Genomic DNA, 20,930 nt, shown 5'->3' with positions numbered 1-20,930 from the left:
GATGATGACTCACCCAACAAGCGCTTAGTGTTTGTTGACCAATTGCTCTACTGCCCCCTTGAGACAGGTGCACGCACTAGCGGCTACAAGACACGCGGAATCAGGAGAGTAAAAGGAGGGGAGATTGGGAAAGGATGGGCCGAAGAAGTGGGGGCGGTAGAGCTGCGGACTGAGCTGTGAAGAGGGGTGGGGCTGTTCATTCGCTCGTTTGTTCATTCATTCATATTCGTCCATCATTCATTGCCTGAGCGTGCACCGCTGGACACTGAATGAGTAAAACTACACCCTCGAGGTGCGCCCCGCCTGGGTGAGTGGGTAGGGAGGAGGGGGCCGGCATGGAAACAATTTCGGGGTTGGGGAGCACACTTGTTAAAAATGCACACTTTGAGGGACTTCCCTGGTGGCGCAGTGGTTAAGAATCCTCCTGCCAAGGCAGGGGACACGGGTTCCAGCTCTGGTCCAGGATGATCCCACATGCCGCGGAGCAACTAAGCCCGTGCGCCACAACTACTGAGGCCGCGAGCCACAACTACTGAAGTCCGTGCGCCTAGAGCTCGTGCTCTGCAACAAGAGAAGCCACCGCAATGAGAAGCCCGCGCACGGCAACGAAGAATAGCCCTTCCCACTCACCACAACTAGAGAAAGCCTGCGTGCAGCAAAGAAGACCCAACGCAGTCAAAAATAAATAAATAAAATAAAATAAATTTATAAAAAAAACTTCACACTTTGAACCACCTCTCGGGTATATTAAATCGGAAGGTCTGGAGGTGGGGCCTAGGAGTCTACGTCCAGGCAGGGTCTTCACGTGACGCTGAGAACATTTGGCCAGGGTGATGTTAGGGCCGGGGCTCTGGAACCTCGAGGACCTTTGCCTGAGAGTTCCCGGACAGCTCCTGGAGGAGGTGATATGTGAACGATAAATACGTCCACGACAAGCCATAAGAAAATTCGGCCGGGTCCTGTTGTTGGTGAAGCGGTGGCAGAGCCGGGCCGGCTCAGGCCCCGCCTACCGATCTGCTCGGTCAGGTGCATTCGCCTTCCGAGGTGTCTTGGCCTGCGGGGCACTCGTAGCTGCCCCCCTTTCCCAGGTGACGCACATTTGAGCGGTCGGCGCTCAGTGACCGGGGTTCGAGTCCCCGCGTCGGCCGTTATGGCGGACGCGGAGCCTGAGGCTGAGGACGGCAGTGAGGATGGCGGCGGCGGCGGCGGCCGCCGGGCTCCCGCAGGCCAGAGAGGCAGCGCCGCGCGCGTGGCCCCGCTGGGCCCCGAGCAGCTGCGGCGGGTCCTGGAGCAGGTGACGAAGGCGCAGCCACCCGCGAAGCCGCCGCCGCCGCCCTTCGTGCTGCAGGACGCGGCGCGGCGGCTGCGGGACGCGGCCCAGCAGGCCGCCCTGCAGCGGGGCCCCGGGGCCGAGCCCCCGCGCCCGCGGCGCCTGCTACCGCCGCAGGTGAGGCGCCGGGAGGGACCTCCGGGGAAACTGAGGCCCGGAGTGGGACGAGGTCTCGCGGCGGGCAGGCCGGAGCCCGCGCCCGCGCTTCCCCCTTAGGCCTTAGAGCTGCCCGGCCCGAGAGACCGGTGTCCGCCCGCGTTACCATTCAGGGCGTCCCCACACTCAGCTCCATGGGGACCGCAGGCCACCCGCACCTGTCACCGCCCCCGCGTTTTCAACTCCTCCCCGCTCCGGGCTCTCGGAGCCTGTGCCCGTGGCGGCCCCTGCCTGGGACCCAGCCCTGCTCAGGGCTCCTCCGTGCCGCCGGGCTCCCCTCCCAGGCCTTCGTCCGTTCATTCCGCCTCGATCACTCACGGTGTTCCGGGCCCTGCCCGAGGCGCAGCGTGGACCACAGCCCTGAAGGATGTGAGGCATGTTGTGGGCCTGACACGGGGGCTGCTGGAGAGTGAGCAGTCCTTAGGCCTGACACCGGAGTGGAGACCAGAATGGGTTAGAAGGACATTAAGAGGAGAATTTTCCATGTGGAAGGTGCTGCAAGTGGCACGGACGAGACTCGGGACAGAATTAAGTACATTACACTAACTTGGTGCAGGGCTTGTGGCAGTGCCTGTGTTCGTAACCCCAGTTACAAATGGCCCAGCACGTGCCCGACATTCGCTTAATGAATGAGACACGTGAAAGCACTCTGTATACTAGCCAACATCCTTCTCAGCGGCGCTATTTTCCCGTCACACAGCTCTTGGCTGCTAGGGAAGCTGGATCTAGAACATGGTCTTCCGAGCCCAGAGGGTCCGGTGTAGCACCTGAAGCCTGAGGTCCTTCCCATTACGTGTAAAGGCACCCCCTTTCAGCACTGGGCTTGTAAAGGACAATGCTTCTCACTTCAAAATTGCCATAGATTTTTCTTCCACTAGAATAAATAGGTAGAGAATAGAATCAGCGATCTTCACGGGGTTTCACTTACGGTTTTTCTTTTTTTTTTTTTTTTGCGGTACGCGGGCCTCTCACTGTTGTGGCCTCTACAGTTAGGAATACAGGCTCTGGACGCGCAGGCTCAGCGGCCATGGCTCACGGGCCCAGCTGCTCCGCGGCATATGGGATCTTCCCGGACCAGGGCACGAACCCGTGTCCCCTGCATCGGCAGGCGGACTCTCAACCACTGCACCACCAGGGAAGCCCCGGTTTTGTTTTTGACTGAGTGATTTTGACAGTTTAGGGTCATATCCCGTTGGTCATCAAGACTGGAAAGGTTGTCTCACTAAAGTTTGGGAAGACAAGTATGATCCTGCTCAAATGCCATACTTCTTAGAGGTGTGACCTTGGGTAACGCGACCTCTTTGGGCTTTAGTTTCCTTATTTGTGGGAGGTTTGGCTCCTTGGGTGAGCTTTCCAGCTCGTACTCTGCTGTTGAAACAGATGCCTCTCACATAAGCCCTGCACAGCAGGTCTGTGGAGTCAGAAGGGTGCCGGTGGCTCTTGCTGGCCTCTGCTCCGTGTCTGGCACTGTGCTGAGCCGCTTGGTTCTCAGCAGCCACACACAAGTGCTTTTATCAGCGTTTTACAGATGAAGAACTAGCTCAGAGGGGTTGAGTGATTTTTGCCCGGGGTCCCCTAGGTGTGGCTACTCTCCAGGGCCTGTTGAATGTGGCTACAGCTTTTTGGGTTTGGTAGCTTAGGAAAGGGTCCAAAAATGACGTATTCCAGAAAATGAAAGCAAACTTAGGTAGCATGATCGTGTTCGGTAGCTAATCTAGTTGGAATGCTATAAATTATACCTGCATTCATGACGATGTAATTTTGCAGTCTGTTCAGCTAATATTCTTTGCCCGCCCGCCCCCACCCCCCACCCCAAGCTGTGCCATGGAGGCCACAAAGACAAATCAGATGTGTACCTTGCCCCTAGGGAGGTTATGATGTTACCAGGCAGGTAAAACATGACTCAGGATAACTTCTGATCAAGGCCAGAAAGCTAGAGGTACGATAAAGAACTAAATGCATTGAGAGAAAGGGAGAGGTTATTTCTGGCTGAGGGGATCAGAAGAGGTGGCATCTGAACTAGATCTGCAGGGTGGGTCCAAGTTGAAAATACAGGGGAGGAGAGGCAGTGCTGGAGGTGGGGCAGGGTGTGCCTTTGGAGATCCCAGGCCTTGTGGTTCTCTGTCGGGGGTGGTGTGGATTAGAAGGCACAGACCAAGTGGACACACTCCCACAGGTCAGCCCCTATCCCTCCCACCTTTCCTGTTCCTGCCCCACAGAAACATTTCCAGTTTCCTACCACACAACGTGCCCTTCTTCATGCATCCCTGCGTTCACACGTTTTTCCTTACACCTAGAATGTGTTCCATCTGGCAAAAATTCTACTCAGCATTCAAGGCCCCCCGCGGAGGTCACCGCTTCTGGGAAGCCTACCAGGCCTGAACTGTTCCTGCCCCTCTTACTGCACGTGTTGCACCTTGGTGTTGCTTTCCTATCGGTGTTCCTTAGGAAACCTAGTCTGCCTTCAGAATCATCAGTGGCGTTTTGAAAGTACAGATTTTGAGGCAGGATATCCTGAGTCAGCAAGTTTGTAGGTGACTGAGGTGGGGCAGGGGAAACACCCCCTCCGCAAGGGTGAGGCTGGGACTTCACTTTTGTTTGTGTATTGGCACCCAGAGATACTTGGTAAAACTCTGTTGAATGAAATAGACATATAACAAAGTATCAAGTATAGTACCCACTTGGTAAACTGGTCTGGAAAGCAGATGAAAGAATTAGACCACCTTGGCCACTTGTGGTAATTCTAAAACAATAGGATTTGGCCTGGGGGGGTGGGGGGGTTCTGTCTTTAATGGCATTATCTGGTAATACCCCAAGAGCTTAGAGACACATTCGAAGTGATTGGTAGTAAAGTGAAACAAATGTGATTCTTAAAAGATGTGCAAGTAAATCTAGTTGTCATTGGATTCACAGTAGCCCAGGACCAGCTCTGTACCCTTCCTCAAAAACCAATATGTTGACTTGTCTCTGCTGTTTGTAGTAAGCGTATAACATACACTCAGACAGATACACCCCAGCTTGATTTCAGTGAGGGTTTCCATTCTGTCCTGTGTGATATTTTTATTGACCCTCTACTTGGTAGAGGGTTGAGTCCAAAGAGGGCCTGTTGGTGACCCCAAATTGGTGGCTCTCAACTGGGGGCAGTTTTGCCCCACGGGGGGCGTTTGGCGCTGTCTGGAGACATTTTTGATTGTCACAGCTTGGGGAGTGCTACTGGCATCTGGTGGGTAGAGGCTGGGATGGTGCTCAACAGTGCACAGCACACCTGCCACGACACACTTACTGGTCCGAAATGTCAGTTGTGCTGCAGTTGAGAAAGCCGGCTCTGGGTGATGAGGTTTGTCTGTCTTTTCTCCCTGGAGAAAGATGCTCATTGTTTCTGCTTGGTGAGGGCAGGAGCCTTGTTTTGCTGCCCCTCCCCCGAGCCCATGACAGCATTTAGTCTCCGTAAAGCGCTGTGTCGGGCACCCGGTCACTGCTCAGTATTTGTGGAACCTTGTTGGCAGCAGCCCTTCCCATTGGTGGGTGTTTTGCTGTTACAGACAGTGCTGCCTTGAACCTCCCAGACATACACTTTGTGCCTGTGCCAGTGTTTCTTCTGGGGTCCAAGAAGCAGGATTGCTGGGGATCAAAAAGCACATGCGGGGCTTCCCTGGTGGCGCAGTGGTTGAGAGTCCGCTTGCTGATGCTGGGCACGCGGGTTCGTGCCCCGGTCCTGGAGGATCCCACATGCCGCAGAGCAGCTGGACCCGTGAGCCGTGGCCGCTGAGCCTGTGCGGCCGGAGCCTGTGCTCTGCAACGGGAGAGGCCACAGCAGTGAGAGGCCCGCGTATCGCAAAAAAAAAAAAAAAAAAAGCACATGCATTTAAAACTTCATTAGATGTCAAAAAAAAAGTTGGTGAAGAAATGCAGCCCCGCTCCTAGGTGTGTGCCCTGGAGGAACTCACACGTGTATACACACACATACATCACAGCGCAGAGCAGACCAGAGAGCGCAGGGTTGGTGACCACCTGTCTTCTGACAGGAGAACATTGTTCTCATGCTGCAGAGCAAATGAACGCCTGAGAGCTGCACACCTCAATATGGATGAATTTCACAAACAAGATAGGGAGGAAGAAGCCCCAACAAGATACCGGAGATGATATTCACTTACCTATAGCTTAAAAACACATCAAAATGGAACTGCATATCTTTAGGGATATCTGCAAGTGTAATATAAAGAATGCATGAGAATGGTAAAGAGCAGATTCAGGACAGGGTGAAGAAAAAGGCATGCGGGTTGGGGGCATAGCAGAGGGCCTTCCCCGGGTAGTAATGTTGCATGTTGTAAGGTAGGTGGTAGCGACCTGAATTACATAGTTCTTTATGGCTTTTTTGGTTTCCAGAATTTCACTGAAAACTTTTAAAAAAGAGGCCACATATTGAATTGAGTCCAATTTAGAGTACTAAGAACTCCAGGTTAATACACATATGGTAAAACTATAAAGAAGGATATTCATGAGTTTATTACTGGATCTTGACTGGTATTTTTTTTTTTAAAGTGATGTAGAGTAGATACTATCAGAAGGCCTTTCTGTAGGAATGGTAAGTGCATGAACGTGTTATTTTGTTATATATATGCGAATGTTTCTGTAAGCACGAGGGGTGTGACGTAAAATAGGTTACTGTGGACTGGGCAGAAGGGTTGAGAAACACCACTGTAAACACTACAGATACATTATATAGACTCTTTTCTATGTAAGATGTATAAGTTAGAAAAAAATCTCAACAGTGGATTTAAGATGAGAGTAAAATTGTAGAAATGTTGATAAGCATAGTCCTTCTTTTCTCTTTCTGTGTTTAAGCAATTGGAAGCCATCTGTGTCAAGGTTACATCTGGAGGGACGAAAGGTCAGGAAAAGCCGATGCCTGCACTGGCCACCATCCAGCCCAAGACAGCCAGGCCGGGCCAGCCGCTCGGGAGACACTGCAGCGCGCTGGGGCTCAGCGTCACCAGCTCGCCGCTGCTCGGGGCGCAGCCCCTCCTGAGCACCGGGCCACAGCCGCGTTTCCTGAGTCACTCACCTCAGCCTCCTGTTCAGGTGTTCGTCCAGAGGCCACTGCTCGCCCTCCGACCAGACCCTGCAAAGAGAGTCTTGGCCTCTGAGGCCCTGAGTGGACAAGGCACCATGTTGTCCCCTCTGTCAGCCTCTGACCTGCCAGCAGGAACATCTGTTTCATCCAGTCCAGCAAATTTATTTATTTCCAACTCGCAAACAAAATGCACCAAGAAACTAAAAAAATCTTTAAAAGTGAAAACACGTTCTGGACGGATATCTCGACCTCCCAAGTATAAAGCTAAAGATTATAAATTCATAAAAACAGAGGATTTGGCCGGTGGGCACCCCTCAGACTCTGACGACTATTCAGAACTGAGCGTGGAGGAAGATGAAGACCACAGCGGAAGGCAGGCGCTCTTTGATTTATCGAGCTGCTCTCTGAGGCCCAAAACTTTTAAGTGTCAGACCTGTGAAAAGTCATATATAGGAAAGGGGGGGCTCGCCCGGCACTTTAAGCTGAATCCAGGCCATGGCCACCTGGAGCCCGAGACGTTGCTGTCTAAGAAGGCCAATGGGAGCATGATCCTGGGCCCCACGGAGGGCAGGACCACCAGCCTGGCATCCCGGGAGCTGTCCACGCCAGCTCTTCTAAGTGAGGAAGGGGCCCGCTCAGCACGGGGTGGCCTGCAGGTAACGTTTCTGTCTGGTGATAGCGTCCTGATTCCTGCCCATCCTTTTTTTTTAATCTTTTTTTGGCCATGCCGCACGGCATGTGGGATCTTAGTTCCCCGACCAGGGATCGAACCCACGCCCCCTGTATTGGCAGCATGGAGCCTTAACCACTGGACCGCCAGGGAAGTCCCCTGCCCATCATCCTTAAATTAACTTTGCGTTGTCTGCACTGCTGCCAGATAATCGAGGAGAAGTGTGTCTTCCGTCCAGTGCCGACGGTTTACTGACGGGAACGCAGGCACCAGTCCTGTAGATCCGGTCAGTAAAACTAATCGCAAGCACTCTCGGCTCATGCTGACATGACTGTGGGCCTGGGAAAGGTCCAAGTGGGGGGCGCCAGTCCACAGGGCTGCTGCCTGGGGCGTCCGCAGTAAGACGTCTGCTTGCCGTGTTCTCTCCTTGCTTTGCCCCTTCCGAAACTCAATCAGACAAAGCAGATACGAGTCACCATGAGTTTGCATCACCACGTCAACGTTTATTTACTGAAATTTTAACTTACCCAACATGTGTGGTGAGCATTTGTGTGCCATGTACAGTAGGTCAGTTATTTAAAAAACAGCAGGTGGATCACGTTAACAAGTGGCAGGCCTCTGTGGTCGCCCTCATCCCACTTTGTCTTAAGCGTCCTTCCTTTTCCTTTGCCTTGTGTTAGCTGTTGTTCGTTATTTGTAGTTTTCAGACGTTAAATAGAGAAACCAGCGTTGGAATTGATGTGACTACTTGATGGGAGTTTGTGACTTTAGGGACCTGGAAGCTGTTGAAAATGCATGTTTGCCTGCTCGTGGCGACCTCATTTCCAGCAGCGGACGGGGTTCCTGCGGGAGGGCTGAGGCCGGCGGCTGCTTCCGCTTTCACATCCGCTCCTTAGGGCCTGAACAGACACCTCCTGGGCCCAGGAGATCTGTACTGAGTGAGGCCTAGTGGTAGAACCATGGGACAGCCCTGTGTTAGGATTCAAAAATATTGTCTCACCTTGCAGCCTCGGTAATAATACTAATAACAGTAATACCATTTATTGCACGCCTGCTTTGGGCAGGAACATCACATACGTTTTCTCATCCTGTGAGAGCCCTAAAGGCAGGTGCAGGAGTCCCTACTGGAGACAAGGCGCATGGGGCTCAGAGGGGATGACGGGCTCCCTGTCGAGGCACGCCTAGGACTCTGTCCAGGCTGGGGTTAGACCCAGGTCTTTTGACCTCAAAGCCTGCACTCTAGGCCCGGCTGCCTCTGCTAGGAGTTTCTACGCATCTCACAGCTGGCAAGAGCCCGACTTTTGAGAGACCTCTAACTTTTCTTGAGTTGTAGTAGGAGCAGCATGACCATGTAGTTTGTCACCCAAACCCGGACATTCTGAGAATGAATGGGGCACTATTAATCATCCTAAGGGACAGCAGGCACAGCCAGGACTGCCTCAGACAAACTGGACGACCAGGCCGGCTGGCACTTCCATTTCCTTCAATAACGAAATCTTACACCACAACAAAAGCAGCTTCTGGATATCTGACTTCTGGAATTGAGGCACCTAGCCTTGCTCCAGACGGCTTTGAGGCCGTGGGGTCCCAGAGCGGCTCCCTCCAGCCAGAACTATGTCTCGTCTCCTCTCCTGAGTCGGCCGTGGATGGCCACGTGGTGCTTAAAGCCACAGGCGGACCTGGCGTTCCTCCTGAGGCTCCATTTTAATGAAGATTTGGAGGGAAAATTCTTTAAGAGGACACACTTTGTGCTACCTTTCCTTGTATTTAACCTTCCACCAGTCCTGGGAGATGTAGGTGTATTATTCCTATTTTCAGAGAAGGAGGGAATTGGCACAGAATGAGGAAATAGCTAGATAGTGTTAGATCCCGATTCTTTTCACAAAGCTGTGCAAATCCATGGAGACAGAAAGTAGATTAGTGGCTGCTGGGTCTGGGGGGAGGGAGGAATGTGTGATAATGTGTAGGGTTTCTTTGGGGGATGATGCAACTGTTCTGGGATTAGATAGTGGTGATGGTTACACAACCTTGTGAATATCCTAAAATCCACCTAATTGTATATTTCCAAAGGATGAACTTTATGGTATTTGAAATATATCCAATAAAAAATAATTTAAAAAATCTAAAAGTCATGGGTAAATTATGAATTAACAAAATTCAGGTCAATTTTTAAGATGGTAGTGACATCAGAAAAGTCTTTTGTTTCATTTTGGGCAACACCCCAGGGTTAGGGTTTGTCAGCCCTGACCTGCAGGATAGTATTCGTCTGGTGTCTTAAAGGGACACTTGGTTTACCTGTAAGATGCATTGATTATAGTTAATGTGTCTTAATTATGCAAAGAAGAAGAATTTAGCAAGTTCCTTGCTTTTGACTAGACATTTTTCTGCTTTAAGGTTTTCATCATGGTGTATAAAGCATGATTATTTTATTTTTGTTTGGGTGTGCAACCCTATCTAGAATGGTCAGTCTGTAGACGTTGAAGAGGCGCTGGTGTCTGAACCAAAAAATGGAAGTTTTTCAGCCCTTTTGGGATCAGAGAGACACCCCGGACCTAGAAGAAGCGGCTACTCCGTGGCCCTCCCAGAGCCCAGCGCAGCCGTCCTGGAGCAGAGTGGAGCGGTTGGCCCGCAGGTGGGCGTTGGGGCAGCGTGTGCACAGGGCCCGGCAAGGAGCAGAGCCAGGCTCCTGGAGGTGCGTCGCTCTTAGAACCCTGTTCTTGAAACCTGTGTCTCTGGCATGGTACGTGGCAGTTCACTATTAGGTTTCTGAATTTAGAAGTAAAATACCCAGTTTAGGTCAACTAAGCAGTTCACCTGATGTGTAATTAGATGAAGTGTGTAATAAATTCAAAGACAGCATTATCTGAAATAACTCCTAGGTGTACCTGTTTGAAATGACCAGAGGGCCTTAAATACAGAGCGGCTTGCCTTTTTCAGTTTTAGAATAATTATAAGCTGTGTTTTCATGGAAGCGGTTTAGAAAACAACAGAAATGGTTTTCTATTTTTTGTAAAACGTTTCAAGGTATAAAAGCATGTTTCAGGTTTTGAACTCTAGAATCTCCATTCCACCCCCTTGAAAGTAAGTTTATCGAATTTAGTTGGATTGGCTTAGAAAAGCGGAAACCCAAACTTACCCGAATTGTCTTTGACTAGGATGTATTTATTTGCCTGCTAATGGCTGGATGAGTATCTTAAAGAAAAGAAGTGAAAAACAGCAAGAGAGAGCACGAGATAAGTCAGTGAGACAACTGGCCCCAGAAGGAGTGGCTTGCTGGCAGCAGCCCCGCCTCCCAGCTCCGACCACGGGCTTCCCGCAGGCACCGCAGCGGCGCAGCCGCTGTGCCTCGTTTCACTGAGTCCCTGACCATAGTAGCTCCACTTAGGTGAGAAACCTGAACCTCACAGGGGCTGTTAACTTGTACCAGGTCACCCCGCAGGTCGGTGGCGGATCCAGAATTTGGATCTGAGACCAGTGAGGTGACCCTAACACGTCACCTTGACTCGCAGTGCCACACCTTTCATACTGAGAGTCGAGGACTGCTCCGAACAGCACTGCTCTTGATCTTACAGATGGGAGTCTCCCCAGAAACGGGCATTCATTTATACAGGAACTGGGTGTCCGTCCACTAACGGGCCCTGTCCTGGCTGGGCGGGAACGCTGTGCAAGGGGAGAGGTGGCGGCCAGAGCAGTCAGCGGCAGCACGGCCAGGTGCGCGTGGCTGGGAAGCGGGGAACTGAGGAGGTGCCCTCTCTGCTGCTGTGATGCACGTCCTGGACGTCTGGACGTGGGCCAGACCGCAGAGGGGCCATGCCCCACACGCCCACCTTCTCACGCCTCCTGAGTGCTGGAAACCAGCTGGTCGTTTTGCTCTAAGGGCTCTTGAAAGTCACGATTAGACATTTTTATCTTGCAAATGAAAAGGTTTTCCTTTTGCTTTTTGACTGTTTTATGACCATCTGTGGCTTCCTTGGAACCCCTGCCAGTTTGCAGCTCCCAGTTGATGGCCCTTCCTAAGCCCTGAGCCCGTGGCCTCCCTGAGCCTTGTATGACTGTTTCTAGGAAGTGTCGGTTTCGCCCTGACATTCTTGCCTCCCTGGGTGATCTCACTCATCCTCCTGGTTTCTCAAACCACCTTCCGTCTGCTGACTCTCATGCCTGTACTTCTGTCCAGACCGCTCCCGAGCTTCAGAGCTGATTTCAGGCATCCCCACCTGCTGTCCTGTAGAGCCCTCCACATCCTGCCGGAGCCCACAGGCTGGCTTCCTGCCCCATCCCCTATTATCAGGGGGCTGCCTGGGTGCTCAGCTGGGTGCCCAGAGGCACCCATGACTCCTCTTTTCCCCCTTCACTCACCCCTCCCCCATCCTGAGGACTGAGGATGGTGCCCTCCCTGCATCCTCTCCCCCCTCCCCCCCACCTTAGGTCCTAGTCTCCTCGTCTGTCCTGCCTGTACATGTGCTTTGGTGGTGGTCTCCTGGCGGAGGGCTGCCCCGGGATTTGCTTGCATTTTCGTCTCGGGCATTAGTTGGTGAGCCCTGGAGAGCAGGAAGCACATTTCCCCACCGCTGTGTCCTTCTCCAGGGCCTGGTGCCCACCGCTCGTTCAGTGCTGTCGCGCGGGAGTCAGACTCTGAACCCACCGTTGACCGCGGGGCTTTGTCAGCGGGCGAGCAAGTGCGATGCTTAACAAGGCAGAACGTTGACAGTTGAGAGGCGCGTAATCACTGAGAATTTAGGGAACTTTCTGCCTTCTGTGTTCTTTGCTACAACAACTCGTTGGCTGCTGGGAAATTCTTCCCATCCTGTCAAAGATGTCAAACGCTTTCTTCTGGTAGTTTCTCCACCAGTGTGACCGGGAGGATCTAGTGGAGTTGGCTCTGCCTCTGCTGGCTCAGGTCGTGACCGTGTCTGAATTTCTTCTGATGAAGGTGAGTCTCCTTAGTGTTTCTAAGTGACTGAGGGGATGATTTGAAGTTATTTAGAAAGGCGTCCTTCATATTTACTTAGAAGGAGCCAGGCCCTTGGAAATCCTCTCCCTGCCCCAGGACAGAGCTAAAGTGAGCCTGCTGGTCCTGCCCGGATGCCCAGCACACGGCTCTCAGGCAGGCCGCTCGTGGACCCGTGACTGTTTTCACTTTGTGTGGGAGGAGCGACAGTCACCTTTCTCCTGGCTCCCACCCACCTGCCAGCCTCCTCCACTGCAGCTCTGCCCCCGATAAGCCCGCTCTGAGATGCGGCCTCACCTCCGGCACCCACGCTCCCTGGAGGCGTCCCGAGGAGCAGAGGCCTGGCCCTGGCCTGCAGGCCCTGGAATGTGCCCGTTTTCGTCCTCAGGGCCTTTCTGCCTTCCCATACCGCTCCCCTGGCCACCATCCTCTTGTGGCCCTCATCTGGGCTGGTTTGTTTCCCGGGCCGCTTCTCCCAGGCCCATTCTGGTGCCCTGCCGATGGGCACACAATGCTGGGCGCACATAGGCTGTCGCTGGGGAGCGAAGGCAGTGCCTGTGTTCATGGCTGCTGAGGGCTGAGGAACTTGAGGCCTTCCCTCTTTCAGATTTCTCTATGTATTTTCCATTTCATTGCCTTGGGTTTAAACATTTTTTTTGTCATCTTTATCTTCACTAAGGTTGAAAAAGGTCATCTAGCAAAACCATTCTTCCCAGCTGTGTACAAGGAATTTGAAGAGTTGCATAAAATGGTTAAGAAAATGTGTCAAGATTACCTCCATAGCTCTGGTCCCTGTTCTCTGGAAATAAACAACAGTAAGGTAACAAGCTCACAAGAGAGACTCGCTCTTATAGCCAAAAGAAGGCTGTCCATTAAAAAGGAGGATGTTTATTTTAGTAGTGACATCTTCCCAGTCAGCTTCTTCTAGCTTTTTCTACTGTCAAGTGCAGGTTTTTTTGCTTAATATAAAAGCGATACATGCTTTTTTCAGAAAACTCGGAAATGCAGATAAGCTAAAAGAAAATTGCAAACACCCATAATCCTCCCACTCACCGATGATCACAGTGAATAGACTGTGTCTTTCTTCAGTGTGTAGGTGTTTGCAAAGGGCTGAGTTACACAGGGACCAGTAGTTATTTTTTGCGGTTGTGTCGACAGAATTCTCATTTCAGTGTCATTGCCTTTAGCTATATTGGGTCCTTGACCAAAAGATGTCATGAGCTGATGAGGATTTACTTGTCTCGGATCAAACCCTTTGCTGGGCAGAGTGTGGCCCGTGGTCAGGTCACCAGGGGCCTCTCACTGTGTCCAGCACGGAGACTCAGGTCTGCGCCTCCACTGAGCAGCTCACTGACTCCCGGCAAGTCCCTGCACCCTCCACCCCTCTGCCAAAGGGCAGCACTGAGCTCACGGGCTTTTCCGGCTCTCGCGTGCCGGGGCTGTAATAGTCTGGTTTCGCCAGACTGTTGAACAACACGGATGGGCTTGGAGGGCATTATGCTGAGGGAGGTAAGTCAGAGGAAGACAAATGCGGTATAGCATCAATTATATGCGGGATCTAAGAAATACAACCAGCTAGTGAATACAGGTACGTAAGTAAGTAGGTCAGAAGGTAAATAAGTGGTGTCGGGTTTACTAAAAATTCACTCACACAACAATGAAGACTGCTTAGGCCATGTTGACTTTGACTGCCCCTAACGTGATTACGCTGACGATGGAGCTGCCTGTCTGGGATTGGAAAGGCGAGTGTTTTCTCAGTACAGAGCAGTTAGTTGCTTCTGTAGCAAGAAGTCTTAATCTACACTGTAATATAATACATGGGTTTTTTGGGTTTTGTTTTTTGGTTTTTTTTGGCCATGATCATTAGTTTTATACAAATTCAATATTTAATATAACCTAATAAACTCTTGTGTTTTATTTTCTTAAATCATATATTTTTAAAATGCAGTGGATTCTTTGCTAGGCCTCCCGTAGATGCCCCAGTTGGCAGTGGTCACCTCCCTGTTTATAAACTGTCGGTTAAGCCGGTGTGGGTACCATCCTGTTACGGAGCAGACAGGACGTGCACGAACGCTGTGCATGCTCACTGGGGCCCTTTGTGGGCAGTTCGGGATGTGATGCAGCCTCTTTGGAGCGAACACAGTGGCTCTGTTGGCAGGGGACACTGTCGGGCTGTTGGGCCCTAAGCTTGCCGACCCCTGTTCTCTAGCTTAACCTTGACCTGCTGCCCTTCCTCCCTTCCCCACCCCTTGCCTGCTCTGTGGTGTTCTCTTTATGCTGTCCAGGTATCAGTGATGATAGCTGTTGGTTATTACCTTAACATCCAGTGCTTTACATAGGTTTTGCATAGGGAGTCTAATCTAATCTTTACAAAGTCCCTTCAGGGCAACTGTGGTCTCCCTCATAAGATAAGGAGACTTAGCAGGTAGGTGGTTTCCAAGGTCACCCAGGTTCTGAGCAGAGGTGCTGGGGTCCAGCTCTGGCTCTCAAACCCACATCCTTTCCACCAACTGGGAAAGGAGATCTGGTCCCAGAATAGGCAGGATTATCTTTCTGAAGATACCAGTGAGAATTCAGCAAAGGAGGAATAATGGGCAAGAAAGTTACCATGGTGTCAGACTAACATTATGAAGCTTGTGACGACAATTTATCTTCATTTTTCCCACTGTTTAGGTGGCACCTTGCTGTACAAAGGGACTTCATAGATTTAAACTCAGCCCTTTGTTCTTAAGTGTTGACATGATTCCGAATCTTGTGTTTTGAGTGGACCGTCTCTATGGGCCCCTTTCTGCTCAGGTTGCCGAGTCCTTAGGAATCACAGAAGAATTCCTGAGGGAAAAAGAAATACACACGGACTGCACTCCTCCCAAGCGCAGCAGCCGAGAGGACGACCCGGAGGACCTGGAGGGTGCTGGCCCACAGAAGAGGGAGAATGAGGTGGGCGTGGCCCTGAGGGGCGCTTGGCTACTGTCTGCTCCACATTGCACTATTGGGGTTGGATCTCTTCAACTCACAACACTGTTTTCCAGGAAGAAAAGGTGCAAGATGGCCTGCTTCTCCCTAGTCTTAGCTGGTTGCATCTTCTCTTCCTAGACCGCAGAGGACAGGCTGGCTTCGGTGAAAAGGACCAGAAGAGAAACTGTGCCCCAGGACACCACAGAGTATTCTGCCGATGGTGGAGGCCTGCAGAGCCTGGCCTCGTGTGCCCCAGCTGCCAGTGCGGGTAAAACACTCTTTGCGGGGTGCACCCTGGGGCTCAGAGGCCTGCTGCTCGGGTGGGTGCCCCTATGGCCACATCTCAGAGAACCCTCTGGTTTCTCAAGAGTTTTACCCCAACCTCCCAGTGTGCTGTGGTTCCATGTTTATTCCCCATGAGTCTTGGGGTCTTTGGGGTTTTCTTGGGTGCTTTCTTGAAACGAAGACCTGCCTCGTGGTACTGAGTCGGTTGTACCTGGCGGGGGTCCCAAGAAGTTAGGCAGACCTGAGACCAGGGACAGGTCCCAAGGACACACCAAGTCCACAGCTTGGCTTTCGTGAGCCTTGGCTCTAAGTGCCAGCTGAGAGTTAACGTTCGAAAATGGGACGTGTTCCGGCTTTATTTCACCAGAACTGATCAATGAGACAGCTCGAACGTACGGCAGGCACGCTGAGAATGGTTATACAACTTTCTAAAATCTTATCAGGGCCGCCCAATACCTCGCCTGATCCTAAAGTCTCTAATTTAAAGAGGCATTCTCCCTTCTAGAACTTATTACTTAATTCTTCCGGAGGGGAGGGCAGATTTATTCATTGAGAACCATGAAAACCCTCTGGCACCTGCTTGGAACACAGCTCCTCTCCCCTAACTAGTCTGAGTTTCCTCTTTTAATTTCATCCATTCTTGGAAGCTACCAAGTAACAAGGAGGGTTTATGTTTTCATTTTTTGGGCAAGAAAATTACTTTGGACTAGCTTGTTTTGCATAGTGAGTACAGTGACCGGCCATAGCAGTACACAAATGATTGTCTGTTTTTCCCAACTGTTTAGGTTTTGCCCCTGGAGTGAATGGGGGCGCGTCTCACCTACCTGAAGAAAGTCCCGCGATGCCGGTTTCTGAGCTCGACAGCAGCACAGCACAGGCGGGCCAGCAGCTGAAAGCATTTGCTGACTCAGCCGCCGGGAGTGGGTCTGCAGACCCTGCTCTCTCGTTTCGAGAAGCCCGTGGGCTGGGGGTTTATACTCAGTTAGGAGAACCAGGGTCTCTGGCCCAAGACCAGGTGGCAGCGTCCTCTGGGGAGAAGGCCCAGGAACACTCGTCAGGACAGGATGCTGGGGACGGCCAGGGAAGCCGGGCTCTCTGCGGCACCTCCATGGCCCTGCTGCCTGGCCGGCCTGGAAATGCAGAGGCGGGAAGCCTCCGTGAGGTGCGCGGCTCCCACCTGAGCAGCCCGCGGTCCGGCCCTGGCGAGGTCCTGCTTCTGGAGGCCGCGGCCCCGCCGCAGGAGAAAGCATGGTCTGTGGACGTCATGCCAGCCGGCTATGCCTACGGCACCACGTCCGAGCCGGGGCCTCAACCCAGCCAGGGTGGATTGCTGGGTCCTGAAGGGGGCCTCACAGGCCACGCGGGGGACTTGGACCAGTCGCCCTGCGGGACCGAGACACACGCTGACCGGAGGGAGCTGGAGGGCATCACTGCCGTCAGGGAAGCCATGGCTTTCAAAAATGCCAGTGGGGGTCCCACGTTGCCATCCCAGCGACAGGAGCAGATATTTATCCAGACTTCTGATGGGCGTATCTTGTCCCATCCAGGCTCCATAATGTCTGGGGAGGGGGACATTGTCATAGTGACCGACACAGAGGGGCCTGCCCTGCAGCCGGGCCCCCCGGAAGGAGTTCCTCTGGAAACCATGGAGACGGAGCCCTGTCAGTGAAATGGAGGCAGAACCGCAGTCCTAGCTTTGTATGTATTTTACCTGGAGGTCTACTCCAAGGAATGTTTATTTTTCTAATGTGAATACTGACACAAGTGAACATTTTATTTATAAAGAATAATGTCTTTCTACCCCACTGTCTACCTTTTTCTACATCTTTCTCATTGTAATAATGGCAGATAGTTACCTGATAACAAATTCCCGATACATCTAACTGGTAGGAGCTTTTGACCGCTATTGCAGTTAATACCACTACACTGTTTCTTGAATCTCCCCTGCTCCCCAGTTCCAAAAACTACGCCCCCTTTCTCTTCGGTGATATGCTGCTCTTTCACCAGACTTGGTCCATACTAGAAGCTTCTTTTGGGCTCAATAAAAAAATAAATACATAAGCTTGCCATCTGGGCAGCATTTTATTGGGAAGTAGGAAAGAAAGTTGTTTCTACTGACACTTTATGGATGAGGAAAGTGAGGCATAGGGATGGGACCCCCAGTCCTTTGATGTCCCACGTGTAAAGTCATTTATCAAGATCTCTCTTTTTATGGAACGTTTTCCTTGGCTCTATTACAGGGAGAGAAAGGGAGGGCCATTTGCCCACACGCAGACGACAGCATCAAGAGGTCACAGCTGTCCTCTGCCCCCGCTGGCAGAGACTGTCCGCAGAGGCCCCGGGCAGGCGGAGCTGCGGGTTGTGGGCTGCACCCCCTGGTGCTGTGCTCCCGTCAGGCCCGCTGTGGAGGGGCGGGCTTTATTCTTGGGGGCCACATTGCCTACAGCCCTCTCAAGTGACTGGGGGCGTCTTCCTGTCCTCTAACTTGCTGTCAAAGCGGGTCCAACAGGAACAGAAGGGTGGGCGTCCCTGCAGGATGGAACGAGTAAACCACAGCTGCTCAGGAGAGTCGGGCTCGAGGGTCAGGCCATGGCACTGATGCCGAGAGCTCAGCTTCTCTGTACACTGGTGCCCAGTCGAATCTCAGAGACAGAGTTTTGGGTGAAGTAGAAAAGGACAGCTTTATTACTCTGCCAGACAAAGGGGGACACCGTGGGCTCCTGCCTTGGAAAAACTATGTGTCCCAGCCCGGGAGGATCTGATAAGGAGTTTTATAACAATACCTCCCAAGGGCGGGGTTGCTGACAAGATGAGGGGCCGCGGGGTCTCAGGCGCGGGCCTCCTAGCCTTGATGAGCTTCTCGGGTCCCTGTGATCTCGCCTCCTAGCCTTGGCCGCTCCTCCCTTGATTAGCAGCTGTTCAAACCTGCCCTTTGGCACTCAGGGGAGGTCACGGAGGCTGCAGTCTTGCCTACAAGAAACGGGGGACAAGAAGGCCTCCATGCCCGGGAGCCCCACAGGGCCCCGCTCGGTTTCAGCACATGCTGTGGACCCGGGCACTTCTCGGGAACCCAGAGCCGCGCGAAACCACTGGGGGTCCAGTCCTGGGGGCCTGGAGCGTGGGGGTTAGGACTTCAACACGCGAACCTGGGGGGACACATCCAGAGCATGGCACCTCTCAAGTAAAAATGTGAGCCGGTGGGCATTCAGGGAGTTGAGTGGCTCTGCTCCAGAGGTGGTCCAGACCCAGGTCGCTTCCGCACCTAGGGTGGCCCTCTTCCCAGAGGTCTCAGAAGGCTCGCTGCCCTGTGTGTCTGCTCCATCCCCCGGAGAGAGGAGCCTGTGAGGGTCTCGATCTGGGAGATGCACACAAGGCCTCTGCTCACATCTCGTTGGTCCTTGGCCACACCTTGCTGCAAAAAAGGCTCTGAAACCTCCTCCTAAACTGGTAGCCATAGCCAGGTAACACTTACATGAAGCAGAGAATCAACACCAAAGGAGGACCCGCCAAACGCCTCCCCCTAGAGTGGTTAAAATTGCTTCGGGTCAGTCTGGAGAGGTGGTAGTAGCAGCTCAAAACAACAAAGGGGTGTGTGTCTCCTGCTCACAAGTCATGTCACTCAGAGGTCGGCGGGGGACCCAGCAGGGGCAGCCACATCTCAAGCACTGCTGGTGACGCCCCCAGAGGGAGAGAGCTTCGGGAGAGGTTAGACCCACCACGAGAGGCACTTCGGTGCCCACGTGGTCCCACCCAAGCCCAAGGGCACTGAAGTGCAGGCTCTCCATGGGCCGGGAAGGCAGGAGTCTGGGAATATTTGGTGAATGACGTGAGTGGTTGATCAACAGAGGTCACATTATCACTGTTGTTCACAGCTGTGCTGTGTTCGGTACCTTGTGATTACTTTCATGGTTTGTCTAAGCTTTTGTGTTTCCTGGAAAGAGAGAGGGAGGGAAGTTTTTTTTTAGTTTTCATTAAATGTACTTATCGTGAACTCATCTTGAACTGCTTCCCCATCCCAGTTCTGTTTTTGTGGATTCTACCTGTAAATATTTCTTTATTGTCTATTTCGCAAGATTTCCAGAGGCAGAGGAGGTATCTGGTGATCAATCCACTATGCTTAGAAGTCCAATATGGGTTCTCCAATGGCTTCATTGTTCCTTTCAGATAGAAACTGTCCTATAGTTATGTAATGACTTTGGAACTCAGCAAACTCAACAGCCGAGAGCTCTTCCATCCATCTGATGCCTCTTCCGCTGTGTGAGGGACCCCTGGGCTAATGCCACTGGACACCTGGCTCATTCACTTGTTTGTCCTTTGCAGTGAAACGGAGCAGGACCCTGTGGGACTCCTGCGCACAAGTCCTTCCATGTCACCCATTTCTTGTTTGTAGGAAATTGGTTTCATTCAGCTTCCATGGCCTTCCCCGAGTTCCAAAGGGCAGGTTCAAACAGCCGCTAATCAGGGAACGGAGGGGATGCAGAGACAAGAGGAGTAGTCAAGAAACAATAGTGCAGCCTTAGGGCAGGGTCCTGGTTCCTCCTCAAGGGATACACAGAACAATACCTTTGAGCTCTTCTGCAGAGCTAAAACCGCCAACAAATAGAAGACGTTAACTACCTGATGAAGCACTCTTTATTCCAGAGAGGCCACAGCTCGAGGATGCCAGATATTTGGACTGAAGGAACGGGGGCCCTGCACACACTCTCATCCTTACCAGCAACCCCACCCCAGGTTGGGCCACACAGTTTTGAGGGCATTAGCCCGCTGTTGCTCCCTTTGCCTGGCAAAGCAATAAAGCTATTCTTTTCTTCTTCACCCCAAACTCTGTCTCCGAGATTCAGTTCAGTGCTAGTGCACAGAGGTGGGGTTTTGGCATCAGCAGCACTGATCGTTTCCATTAGTTCTTCTGGGCAACCTGGGTGTCCGAGGACGAGGCATCACGAACACAGGAAATGTCCTAGAAAGGGCTAGAAATTCTTCAGGGTCTCCTCTGAAGAGCATTTGTTCTTTAAGTAACCACACCCCACCCCAAACATAAAACTGACCTCGTGCCTCAGAGGGCCCCGTCCCACCTGTCTGGCTCAGGACTGCAGCCTGCTGTCTAAGCCGCAGGACGCAGGGGGCAGGGTGCCACTTTTGCCGAATGCTGACCAGGCGGTTTCCAGACAGCAGGACATCTGACAGGCTGCTTTTCTGATGGTTAGATTTTAATAAATACTGCAAAGGAAAGAGAAATTCTAAGACATGTTGCCTTTAAATGCTTTGGCTATGCCAACTTACACAGTGAGATATCCTTTCGCTCAAAATACATTCCCATCATATATAAAGTCTTTTATTTTGGGAATATTTTCTTTCTTTGCCTGGGATGCTAGAAGTTCAGTTTCATGAGGCTGCATCCTGTATCACACAACATGAAGTTTCTTAGATTTCTGTTTCTGGGGAGCAATGGCAGGACTGACCCTGGATATCTGGTTGCAAATATTGCCAAACTATAGGATTTATGCCCAGAGAA

The 20,930-nt window shown here is 52.0% G+C and overlaps 1 protein-coding gene across 2 annotated transcripts; it reads left to right on the top strand.

Moving 5' to 3' along the window:
- Positions 1-1,150: 1,150 nt before the first annotated feature.
- ZNF839 (zinc finger protein 839) lies at positions 1,151-17,435 on the top strand (the record flags this gene model as incomplete). Of its 2 annotated transcripts, none has more annotated exons than XM_082832943.1 (8): positions 1,151-1,447; positions 6,332-7,216; positions 9,689-9,862; positions 12,068-12,160; positions 12,858-12,998; positions 14,975-15,115; positions 15,272-15,401; positions 16,204-17,435. In XM_082832943.1, the coding sequence occupies 8 exons, from the start codon at positions 1,151-1,153 to the stop codon at positions 17,085-17,087; spliced, it is 2,745 nt and encodes a 914-aa protein (XP_082689069.1). In that variant the 3' UTR covers positions 17,088-17,435. The 2 variants fall into 2 exon arrangements, with proteins under 2 accessions (XP_082689069.1, XP_082689068.1); XM_082832942.1 differs by having other exon boundaries at positions 9,689-9,922.
- Between the last annotated feature and the right edge of the window lie 3,495 nt (positions 17,436-20,930).

Source organism: Leucopleurus acutus (genome assembly GCF_964270905.1).
Source record: "Leucopleurus acutus genome assembly, chromosome: 1".
In the NCBI taxonomy this organism is placed as follows: domain Eukaryota; kingdom Metazoa; phylum Chordata; class Mammalia; order Artiodactyla; family Delphinidae; genus Leucopleurus; species Leucopleurus acutus.
This window is presented reverse-complemented; position numbering and strand designations above follow the sequence as displayed.